A 12,297-nucleotide genomic window follows, 5' to 3' on the forward strand; every position below is an offset into this window, starting at 1 on the left:
GATGAGCAGGAATGGGGAGTCCTCCACTTTCCTGACCATTCACTCTCTGGCCAGTGGACCCAAAGTATTCAGAGTGGGGCTTTCCCTGCCCCCGCCCTGGCAACGGGACCCTCTGCAGAGCAGCTGCCTCACCACCTGGAACCAGGAACAGACTCAGCATGCCCAGGGCTCATAGAGCCAGTGCGGAAGGGGAGGGTTCAAAGCCCATCCTTCCAGGCCCCGCCCAGATGCCACCTCCTCCACGAAGCCTCCCTTGATCTTCCCAGATGGAAGTGACTGCTTCCTTCTCTGAGTGCCCCTGGCCACTCCCCTCCTCTCCCCTCTCAAAAGTGATGGGACCCCAGCTCCCCCGAGCCCGGCACAGTGTTGGAGGCCAGAGCATTTCTGTTGACTCATTTGGCCAGTCAATCCTGGAAGCACTTACACTGGGCATTAGAACCCTTGGAATTCCTTTTTGTCACTGGTTCAGTAATCCAGTGTACCTGCTATGTGCCTGATCTACGTCAGGTGCTACGGAGACCAGACAAGGGATACAGCAGACCCAGCCTGAGGGCAGGATTCATGGAAGAGAGGACACTATGCCCAGTACTCAAGCATGAGGTGGAGTCTGCCAGAGGACAGGGCAGGGAGAGGCAGAGAGAGCCTTCCAGACTAATGACCCAACCCACGTGGGCTAAGGCAGGAGGTCACACAAAGTCAGGGTATGTTCCTAGTTGTATGGAAAGAGGAAACCATCAGAGGGCTCTAAGTTCCCTGAATGGATGACCAGTCAACACACAGGAAGAGCGAAATCCATCCCCTTAACTGGGCCCCTCGTTCTCGTCTATACAGGAGCTCAGAACAGCCACAGAGGAGGTGGGTAAGGTGTACAAGGCAGTGGAGGACCACGAAGGGCCTGATGATAAAGTCTGCAGATTCCCCAGGCAATAAATCTTCCCTTCTGGGCCCCAAACGTGCGCTAACCAGCGGCTAGTAAACTCTGTTCCCTGGAAATCATTCCAGAGGGGAGGCCGCTGGGACAAGAAGCATCAGGGTAGCAGAGACAGGCTAGAATCAGGAGAACAGGGCTGATGACGCCTCAGTGGGGGTCACTCCCCCTGGGAAGGTTTGGGGTGGGGAGGAAGGAAGAGGCTGGAGGAAGCGGCAGGAAGGTAAAGGCAGTTGCTGAGAGAAACAAGCTAAAAGCAGAAAGGGCAAGCGGCCCAGCCTGCTCAGCTGCTGTCTACCCTCTGGCCTTCTAGGATTTCTCTCTGGCACGCCTCGCCCGACTGCCAGCACCTCAGCAGTTCTGCTTCAGTCTTACCGTATATTTGGGAGTTGCAGGAAGCATTTAAAAACTGGGTCAAAGTTTGCTGACTTTGGGCCTAAGCCACTCATGACTGCCCCCCCTCCCCTTGCCAGGTATTCATGTGACCCAACTGTAGCCAGTGAGATGTGAGGGGGGCTCCACTGGGGGGTTTCTACGGAATGTTTCACTTGCTCTTAAGAAAAGAGAGAAGCATGAAGAGGAGATGGCTGCCTCATCTCTTGCTGCACTTTGTCCTGTTGGGAGGTGGTAACCAGATCTGCCGCAGCCATCTTGGGACCATCAGGGGAGTCCCCAACACTAAGGGTGGCAGAGGAGTCCTCCCGCCACAGAGCTGCTGAATCAGCAAGCCCCGGAGCCCCTTCACCTCAGGATTTCTTATCACGGAAGATAATAGATCTTCATTATTGCAGCTATCTGAATGCGGGGAGGGGCTGGCAACTGACTCTCAGCCAAAGTCACATCAAACACAAGGACCCCGGGGCTGCCACTGTGTGATGGGTTTGTACATCTTGTGTAACGTGAAGCCACTTGATGGGCAGCCAGGTGAGCAGAGAGAGACCCGAAGCTCTCAGTCATACAACACAAGAGACAGGAAATAACAGGTTTTCCAAGAAGAGGCCTGTCGTGGGCCTGTTTTCTAGAGAAAGTCCAGTCAAAGGTGCCTCCCATAGTTTCCTGGGTGGCAGGTCCCTTACCGTTCTTCTGAGCCAGGGCCTGGTCGATGAAGTCTGCCGCCTTTTCAAAGTAGGCGCTGAGGTTGAACTCCTGTGTGTCGTTGGCCTTGATGCCCAGGTAGGTGATGCCAGAGTCCTTGTAGAAGTTGGCACTGGTATTGACATGCATGAAGGACCTGCCCTCAGCCGCATTCAGGACATGGGTGATGCCCAGTTTCTGCAGCTTGGGGATGTCTTGAGCCACAGACCTGGACAGGAGACAGCAGCAGGGGCGTGATCAACTGACCACCTGGCAGCCCTCGGGGGAGAAAGACGGAGAAGATCCTAAGCCTCTTGGCCCAGCAAGGACCCTCCATGCTCTGGCCCCTGACTACTCCTGCAGCCCCAGCTTATGACCCTCTGCCCTCACTCCAGCCAGATCTAATTACCTGCCCCAAACAGCCTGGGCACTTTCATGCCCATGCTGTTCCCTCTGCCTGGAATGCCCTTCTCCACCATCTTCATGGAAATGTACCCTCTCATTTCTCACCACCCTTGGCAGTATTTCCTGATCTCCCCTCCATTCAGCATTATGCTCCCTATACTGTGGTGGTGGTATCACCACGGAGCTAAAAATGGTCTCTGGAGCCAGACTGCCCGGGTCTGATTCCAGCCCTGCCACTTACCAGCCAGACAACCTTGAACAAGCCACTAAACCTTTCTGTGCCTCAGTTTCCCTATCTGTAAAATGGGGTTGATAACAGTATCTACCCCTGGGGCTGATTTGAGTGTCAAATGAGCTGTTCTATAGACAGAACCTGACACCGGGGTCACTGCCACTATCCTAATGCTTGATTGTGCTTATTTGTTTAGATGTCCAGGCCGTGAGCTCCTTGAGGGAGGAACCATGCCTACTTCATGTCTGTATGCTCAGCACGTGCTATGGAACCTGGCACACAGTAGGTGCTGAATATGTGGTGAATCAGTGAAGAATGAAATCAGCACATCCCAGGCAGCCTTCTTCCTTGGATTCTAAAGTGCAGCAGCCCCCTCCCATCCCCCAGAGGGATCCTTTCTGCCATAGTCCACTAGCCACATCTCTGAAGCTCTCTTGGGTGGGTAAGCACTTGGGGAGCAAGTGGCCTCAACAGAACTCTGGGGGTTACAAAACATTCGATCTGAATAGTCAAAGGGCTCCTTTATTTCATCTCATAACAACGTCCCAATTCAAACAGCAGTTTATACTTTACAGAACGCCTTCTCCTGCATGATCTTGTTTGCCTGTCACAGCAGCCCGGGGAGGAAGGACAGAGCTTAAGCTCTGGCCGGACATGACAGCGGAAGGATGTGCATATGCTCACATGGGCTGCTGCGCAGCAGGGCTGGGAGAAGGTCTCCTTTCTCCTGACGCCAGCCCTGCTATCTTCCTCCTCACCCTGCCTCTCATGCCCATATCAACTGCAAATCTCAAGAGGCAGAAAATGTGGCTCATCCAGGCTCCCCTCTGCCCTGTGAGCCCTGATCAGGAGCCCTGATTTTCTTAAAGCGCTACCAACTGCGGAGAAGGGAGAGGATCGGTACTCAGTCCATCCTCCCTGCTGAGCGCCCCCCACACCCCTGGCTATGTCAAGGGCAGATTTACTTGAGGGCAGATTTACTTGTTCACAACCTTAGTTTTCACTTGGGAAGTGGTGACAGCCCAATGTGCCAAGCCGCCCAAGAGAGCAGGTTTCCGAGAAGGCCAAGGCCACTTGCTGCTTGGGTGGCTGGAGAGGGGCTTATCCTCAGAACTTGGCAATTACCGAGGCCTTTGGCTGAGATTCTAGGACCCTGTTTTAGCTATCACGACACTGCACACAATTGTAAAGCAGTGGCTCATTAAAAAGGCACTAAAATAACTAACTTTGAAGAGTCACTACCATTCATCTTCCTTCTCTAAGTCAACATTCAACAACTTTACCATTATCATTGTCATCAATACTGTGAATACTTGCTCAACATCTGTCACATAGTGATGCTCCAAGTGGTGAATGAGTAATGGATAGATGAGACAAGCCCCCACGAGGCCCAGCCTGCCTTCCAGACCCCCTAGCTCCGTGATGGCCCCCATTTCTGTGGCAGTCCTTGGCAGACTAAGCATCAGGTCCTAGGCCAGGACCTGGGATACAGACATAAACAAGACATTGACCCTATCTTCACAATCCCTAAAGTGCTCTGGGCCATCAATTCTTCCTGTGTAAAAGGAGAGAACCGGATTAGACATGCAGTCCCTGGGCCCATGGAGCTTAGGGCCTTGGTAACTGGGTCTCAGAAAATCCAACCTATACCCTCCCAAGGCTGTACAGGCATGGGAATCTATTTTTTTTTTGCTTTTGGCTGGTATTTCAGCACCTCTCTGAACGGTTAACACTGGTTTTCTCCTGCTGCTTAGAAATTCTTACTGGTAGTTTGACTATGAGAAAATCAATTTGGTAAGAACTCCTCAGTGATAAATAATAAATGCATTTCCTGGTGGTGAGAAGGTCGGCAGCCTTTTCTAAGTGATGGCTCAGGTCCTTAGGGGGGGGTTATCACTGGATCGTTCTAGAATTCTAGATAAATCAAACCCTAACTGGAAGGCAGGGGGAGGAGCGAGGAAGCCCGGGCCCATGTCTCTGGACCCCTAGTTTGCGATATTTCAATTCCCACATCTGGGCCTGCCCGGCCGGGAAAGTTCCACGCCCGAATTGTGACGTCATCTCGTTGCCATGGCAGCGAAGGCAGACATTCCGCGGTGACCTCACTGCAGAACCAGGCAGCTGTCACATGACGAGCGGGCCGGAGACCGGCCGGGGGACAGAGGGCCACCTGTTCAGTGATCCTGGTAGCCCCGACACCGCCCAAGGCCGAGCCCCTAGAGGGTTGTGGCTTCGGGCCTGACGCTGGGCTGCCCGAGCTGCGCCCGGGTCTCCGCCACCCAGCGAAGGGAAGAACAGAGCTGGGGCGGGGCGGGGTTCAGCCCCTCCGCCCTAAGCGCGAGGGTGGGCGGTGACTCCAGCCCCCGCCCAGCCCCCGCCCAGCCCCCGCCTTGGCTTCCGGAGGAACGACCCCGCCCTGGCTCCCCCCACCCGCGCCCGCCGACGCCCCCACCCCCAGCCCTCGGGTGGGCGGGGCACCCCGGGGAGGGGCCGTTGGGGTGTCTCGGGGCCCGGGAGCGGCGACTCACGCGTTGCCCACGTAGATCCTGGGGGTGACCTCGTTGCAGGGCTGGCTCGGGAGGCTGTAGCAGCCGCTGCCGTCCGACAGCAGGTCGTTCAGATCCTGCACCGAGAGCTCAAACGGGCCCGACATGGCGGCGGCCGGGCCCTGCACGCCCGGGAAGCAGCAAGCTAAGGGAGAGCGGCCGGGTCAGCTGGGCGGGGGCTCCGGAGCCGGGACCCGCCCCGTCCCGCCCCGGAGGCGGGGCCCCCGGGCACTGGAAGCGGCGGAGCGCCGGCGGCCAGGCGCGCTCCGCTGCCGGGAAGTATGCGCGCCGCCAGGCGCCAGGCGGACGCGGGGGCCGACTTCTGGGCCTGAGTTAGGAGGCAGAGACGCCGCTACTCCGGAGTTTTGGGGGGTCCTCTTCCCACCCCCCGTTAAGGCATGGAAGTGCAGTAACTTCACTGGACTAAATGCAGGGCGCAATAAAAGTTTCTCTTGACCGGGGTACACCCTAGTGTCGCTGAATTTTCTCAGGATTACAGGGACACCCGGGTTCCGTTTGTGAGCTCTGCCTACTGCGGACCAGCAACGTTGGCATCACCAGGGAGCTGGTCAGAAATGCAGAATCTCCGCCCCAGCTCAGACCTGCTGAGTGAGAATGTGCCTTTTATACGCCCCGCTGGGGATCCCTACGAAGGTTAAAGTTTGAGAAGCCCAGCTCGGGGGCACATTTCTTCCAGCCTTCAGTGAGAGTTGGCATCGTGCTTAAAGCTTGGGCTCTATGCAAGCAAGCATGGCATTCTGGCCCTGGGCAATGACTTAACCTCTCTGAGCCCGTTTACTGAAAAAAAAAAAATGAGGGTAATAAGAGCACCTAACTCTTAGGGTTGTTTGAAAGATTAACATGCCAGGAAAGCGCCCAGCTCTACATAGTGAGCACTGGATAGGCGTTCTCCCTCTCTCGATCAGCAAACGTGTAGCGCACCCACTAGGTGCTACACCCTGTGCTAGTGTGGACATGAATCCCGCTCCTTTGCAGCCCTTCCTGGAGCAGCTGCCAGCCCACTGTGAGCCACACGATGTCAGCAACTCATCATTTACTGAGGTCCAACCGTCAGCAAAAGACCGTCTCTGTTCTCCACTGCCATGAAAATGGCAGCTGCCACCTCTCCAAAGAGCACCTGTGGTCCTGGGAATTCAGGAAACCCACATCCTGAGCCCAGTTCTGCCACTAACTTGTTCGTTCTACAGCAGTTTGGCTGTTGCTCTGGACTTCAGTTTCCTCATCTGCAAAATGAAGAAATTGGATCAAATTATCATTAAGTTCTTTTACTTCTGCAAACAGCTGTAGTCTCACACCTTCAGGGAAACCATTGCAGTGGAGACCAAACTTGTAGCCCAAGGTGTGTAACCAAGGCTGGATTCCTCCTCATCCCACCCCGTGCCCTCCCGCCCCTCCCAGACACCACACTTTTTCCTGCTGCTGTTGGTGGCACCTGCATTCCAGGCAGCTGGGAAAGCTTCTGAGCCTCTGCCCTCATCTTGACTGGGTTAGCTCTCAAAAGAGAAGCCCAGGGACGGCCAGGCATGCTCTGGGGCTCCTCCTCCTTCCGGGGGACCTGCCCCTGATGTCATAACTGGGTAACTGACAACCCATCATGGGGACAGCTAAGTACCTCACAGAGGAGCCTGGGTGCCTCATTTCTGAAGTGAGACTAGGAAGAGAAGATGAACAATTCCCTGGATTATCTAGCCTACCCTGTAATCGTCTCTAATCATAGACAGAGCACATCATTCAGGAGGAAACTGGACTTTTGCCACTACGTATTTCATAAGAATAGAATACAAATAGGTACGTGGGGCAATTTGAACTGTACACTGCGATTAGGGTTCTGGAAGGGCCCACCTTAGAGATATTGACAGTAGACCAGACCAGTACATGGCTTTGCAAATTTGTCTTCCACCAGGGAGTTCATTTGATGGATATGCTCATTTAAACTCTTTAAAGCCAAAGTAAGGTAGACAGAGGATAGGACTTCAGCATCCAGTAGCCAGGCTAGTCGTACTGGGAAAGGGTGGGAGAGAGGTTTCTTTCATTAGAGTCAAAGGATATTTATGTCTGTAAATTTTACTTTTCACAGCCCTCATTTTCTCATGTCTGCTCAAAACTCTCCAAAAGATGTCAGTTTGGGAAACTCAACTAGACCAAAATTCCTGAACTGGATTAGTTCAGAATTCAAACTTGTAATGTTTTAATCGGGGCCGTTGTCTAGAATGTGAGCAGATTTTCTAAGGCTACTAAGAGGATACCTGTGATGTAACATTGCTCTCTTTCCCCCCTCTCTAGTGAAGCCTACTGTTGATACCAAGCCTCCAGTGGTGCACACACATCACATTTTAAAACTGAGCAAACTACAGGTATTTGTTCCTGCCATTATTGATTTTATCTATGTCCTAAAGAGGGCCAGTTTCCCAGAGCCTTCTAAACACCCACCTCACCAAAGATTCGTTCACCCTTCTCCTCCCCATACACACCACCCCTGGATTCCTCAGCTTCTCTCCCAGTCTCCACTGTGGCCCCCAATATGCCCCTTTCGCACAATCCCAGAGGAGGGGGATGCTCAGCGATTGTGGGATGGAGCGCCATGTAGCAATGACGTCACCATGATGGGGTGGGGTTTCTCACCAGGGTGAACAAAAGAAATTCGACAAAATCGAACATGAAAACAAGCAACTGTGTCAGAAAATTGCCAACGCCCACCGAGGCCCCGCCAAGGTGGATTGCTGGAACGAATATTTCTCTAAGAGGTAGTGTTCTTTCTCTTCATTTCAGTTTCCAAAAGTCAAAATTGACTTCACCCTTGTTGGGTTTTAGTGCCAGAGGAATAATTAAGGGAAGTTATCTTGAGGGATAACCAAAGAGACCAAGTTAAGGAGAAAGAAAACCACCCCAAACAGGGACCTTTCTCTAGCGTTAAAGAGCTTTTTTTCCCTCTGAGAGACTCTTCAGGGTCCTATTCAGAGTTTGTCACAAGAAAGCACTTTTGTAAAATGGTGACCATAGCTGGGACTACAGCACTCTTAAAATTGTTTCCGCAAATATTTCCTGAACTACCATGGGCTAAGCACCAGGACTATAGAGGTGAAATGAGAAGTATATTTCCTAATTTCAAAGAACTCAGTGTCAGGTAAGGGGGACATTTGTGTAAATAGTTATGCAGTGTGATCAGGGCTCCAAAGGAGTGTATGCAGGGAAAGAAGAGTGGTGTGTGTGTGTGTGTGTGTGTGTGTGTGTGTGTGTGTGTGTGTGTGCCCGGGTGGTGGGGAGTGTCAAGAAGTCTTTCCTAATCCTTGTATTCTGAAATTGAGTTGAAAGCTGAGGGGAGTGAGGTGAACCAAAACTTGTCATCAGCCATTTGTGATTTATCTGTAGGCAAGACCTTCATCCTCTAAACCAGAGATTCTCAATCCTGGTTTCACATAATAATGCCTGGGAAGCTTTTGCAAAATGCCAATGCCCAAGCTCCATCCCAGATCAATAAAGTAGAATTTTCTAGTAGGCAGCGGGGCTGAGAACCACTGATCTTAATCTGAAAAGGCTTTGCACGTTTCCCAGAGTGTGGTCTGGTTCAACAGGCGTCCAGGGCCTCAGGGCTCTGCGGGACAGCTGGTTCCCTGCACTTTGGCGGCCTGGATTTATGACATCATGACTTCATCTCCCCCGCTCCCATCCAGGAGGAGAACTTTATTCTTCACGCATCTTGGGATTTTGTATTTTTCAGCTTAAACAGAGAAACAAGGAACCGGGAGCTAGTGAGAATCACCATGGAAAACCAGGGCATTCTGAAGAGGCTTGGTGATCGCAAACCCCACTATGATCGCAGGTCGTTGGAGTTAGACTGGCAGGCACGTGGGTACTCTGTGATATTCCTATGCACGCACAGAGTTTGCGTTCAGAATAGAGCCAATCTCAGGAGAGACCCCTAAGCGGCTGAGGGTGAAATCATGAGAAATGCAACAATCGTTGAAAGAAAAACTACCCAGAGCCTACAAAGCTATAACAACAGGAGCAAACCATCCACCAGCTTGGTAGCGAAGCCATTATGTGTCAGCTTCAGAGAATATCTGGTAGCATCTTCCCGCATCCCTTAATTCATTCAGGCTGAATGGGCAAGCAAAGGGGATGAGGGTATACAATTCAGTATGTGGTTGACTTGCTTCATTTAGGAATGGCTCTTCAAGAAGGAAAAAAAAAAAAAAGCCATCTGCAGTGCTTTTATAAACTTCCACTCCCTGGCTTTGGTCTGGAAGCCTTTTCTAAGCCACCTGTAGGGTTTAGGACTTCATCTTTCGCATCAGCACCCTGGCATTGACATAAATCTTTCTGATTCTTTTCCTTCAAGAATTCAAGGCGCTATATCAGAAATACAACCAAATATCTTCTCTCCTGAGATGAATAGGTATGTCTTCACGCGGCTGCTCTTTATTAGAGAACACGGTGATCACAGTTGATGCCAAAGTCCTAAAAACCATGTAGATGGAGAACGAGGGGCCCAACTAAGGGGTGGATTTTGCTCTTCTGTAATATTGATTGGCCGTCCAGTCAGGGACTAGAGCTCTGTCTTTGTTTCCTCTCAGCATACAAGTAGGAAATGACTGCCTTTTGTCATCAGCTTTGAGGCTTTACGTGAGTCTAAGGGGAAGTGATTTGTTTCAATAAGACGTAAACAGAAGGTCTTGTGGCTTTAATATTATGCTAAATTTATATTACAGATCTCCGTCACTGTTCAAAAGTAATATTGTGTTGCCATTTTGTATTATTTCATATTATTAGTAATGATTAAGTTTCCCCACTTTGCCACTGCCCCTGGCGAGAAGGATAAATGGACACTCAAGCTTTCCAAAGAACAGTTCTGTATAACTGATGGCTCTCCATTTCTCTCCCTGTCCTCTCCCTGAATACAAGGTTACTCACCATGGAAAAGACAAGAGAAGGCCCTAGGATTTCTTAGCTGCTTAGGATTTCAAGACACTCCTAAGTGGCTGAATGCTCGGTCTTAAGATGCTACAATAAAGCTTGGAACATAAAATGAGTAAGTTACTTTTAAAGTACCCAAAGGCTTTAAGTCCCATCCCCAAATGGAGACAGAATGGGGCAGGCAGAAGGAAAGATGCAACAAGCATTTTTATGGGGGGCTATGAAAAGTTTTAATGAGAGAGAGAAAGAGACAACTTTTTAAAACATACACCATCACCACCACCCCGGGGGAAAGAATAGGTGGGGTGTGATGATCCAGCCACAAGTTCAGCTCTTTCAAAATGGAAAACAAAAGCATATGAACACATGACAAGACAGTGCTGCATGTCTTCTGTAATTGGTCTAATTATTTTGAAAGAGAGTAGATCTTATATGTTCTTATCACAAATAAATAAATGTTTTATTTTAAAATAATTAGATTTACATGAAGGTGCAAATAAATGTACAGTGGGGCCTCCTGCACCCTTCGCCCAGCCTCCCCCAATGTTAACATCTTGTGTAAATACAGTACAGTTCAATCTAGGAAGTTGACATTGCTACAATCTATAGAGCATATATAAATTCACAATTATACATGCACTCATTTGTATGTAGGTGTATAGCTAGTTTTATGTAACTAGCATGTCTAGTTTTGTATAAGTACAACCACATTTGAGGCAGTTAACTGTACCATTATGGAAATACTCTACTGTACTACCCCTTTTGGCCACAGCCTCCCTCTTCCTCCAGCCCTAACCCCTGGCAATCACTAATCTGTTTTCCATCTCTGTAATTATGCTGTTTCATGAGTGTTACATAAATGGGGTCATGCAGTATGTATCCATTCTTTTCAGATTGGCTTTTTTCACTCCATATAATTTCCTTGAGGTTCATCCAGGTTGTGTATACCAATAATTCATTCCTTTTTATTGCTGAGTAGTATTCCATGGTAGGAATGTACCACAGTTTATGAATGTGCCATTCACCTACTGCAGAACATTTGGGTAGTTTCTAGTTTTTTGACCATTTTGAATAAAGCTGCTGTGAACTTTTGTGCACAGGTTTCTGCATGAAAATAAGTTTGATTTCTCTGGGATAAATGCCCAAGAGTGTATTGGTGGGGTTGTATGATAAGTCCATTTTAAAAGAAACTGTAGGGCTTCCCTGGTGGCGCAGTGGTTGAGAGTCCGCCTGCCGATGCAGGGGACACGGGTTCGTGCCCCGGTCCGGGAAGATCCCACATGCTGCGGAGCGGCTGGGCCCGTGAGCCATGGCCACTGAGCCTGCGCGTCCGGAGCCTGTGCTCCGCAACGGGAGAGGCCACAACAGTGAGAGGCCCGCGTACCACAAAACAAAACAAAACAAAAAAAGAAACTGTAAAGCTATTTCCAGAGTGGCTGTACCATTTACATTCCCACCAGCAATGGATGAGTGAGCCAGTTTTTCCACATCCTCAGCAACATTTGATGTCACCACCATTTTTAATTTTAGGCATTATAACATGTATGCAGTAGAGAAACTTGCATTTCTCTAATTAATGAAGTTGAACATCTGTCATATGCTTACTTGCTATCTGTATATCCTCTTTGGTAAAATATTGGTGCATTTGCCCATTTTCTAATTGGATTTTTTTAAATTGAATTCTGAGAGTTTTTTACATATTCTAGATCCAGGCCCTTTGTTGGATATGTGATCTGCAAAATATTTTTTCTGTAATTTATCTTTTCATCTTTCACAGAGCAAAGCATTTTAATTTTGATGACATTCAATTTATCAATGGTGAAACTGTTCTGTATCCTGACTCTCTCATATCAATATCCTGGCTGTGATACTGTGTATAGTTTTGTAAGGTGCTACTACCTGGGGAAACTGGGTAAAGGGTACACAGGATCTCTCTGTATTATTTCTTTCACACATGTCAATCTACAATTATCTCAAAATAAAAAGTCTAAAGAAAAAATCAATATGTCCAAATGTAAATTCATTTTTAAACTGGTTCCAGTTCATCTCAGTTTGAGGAACTATTCTTCTAGACATCCAGGTGAGAAGTCTGGCACAGTCATCCTTTACTCCCTCTCTTTCATCCCTTCCTCCTTCCCGCATTTTTTTTTTTTTTTTTTTTTTTTTTTTTTTTTTTT

At 49.5% G+C, this 12,297-nt stretch overlaps 2 protein-coding genes across 3 annotated transcripts in view; one reads left to right on the forward strand and one right to left on the reverse strand.

Annotated features, from left to right (window-relative positions):
* DUSP3 (dual specificity phosphatase 3) overlaps positions 1-6,789 on the reverse strand; it is a 9,591-nt gene extending 2,802 nt beyond the window's left edge. Inside the window, exons 1-4 of one of the 2 annotated variants that reach the window (XM_007455081.1) lie at positions 6,639-6,789; positions 5,168-5,307; positions 2,513-2,566; positions 2,005-2,231 (exon numbers count right to left, since the gene is read on the reverse strand). In XM_007455081.1, the coding sequence (XP_007455143.1) occupies positions 2,005-2,231; positions 2,513-2,566; positions 5,168-5,307; positions 6,639-6,731 (514 nt within the window). In that variant the 5' untranslated portion in view covers positions 6,732-6,789. Of the gene's footprint in view, positions 1-2,004; positions 2,232-2,512; positions 2,567-5,167; positions 5,314-6,638 lie in introns of those variants that run through there. The other variant, XM_007455082.1, reaches the window with a different exon arrangement.
* Positions 6,790-6,870: 81 nt separating this feature from the next.
* CFAP97D1 (CFAP97 domain containing 1) lies at positions 6,871-9,602 on the forward strand. Its single transcript, XM_007455083.1, is given in 5 exon segments — positions 6,871-6,994; positions 7,490-7,560; positions 7,832-7,950; positions 8,925-9,048; positions 9,546-9,602. Coding segments are annotated over 5 exon segments (495 nt in total).
* The last annotated feature ends 2,695 nt before the right edge of the window (positions 9,603-12,297 follow it).

Source organism: Lipotes vexillifer, unplaced genomic scaffold (genome assembly GCF_000442215.2).
Source record: "Lipotes vexillifer unplaced genomic scaffold, Lipotes_vexillifer_v1.1 scaffold1639, whole genome shotgun sequence".
NCBI classification, from domain to species: Eukaryota; Metazoa; Chordata; class Mammalia; order Artiodactyla; family Lipotidae; genus Lipotes; species Lipotes vexillifer.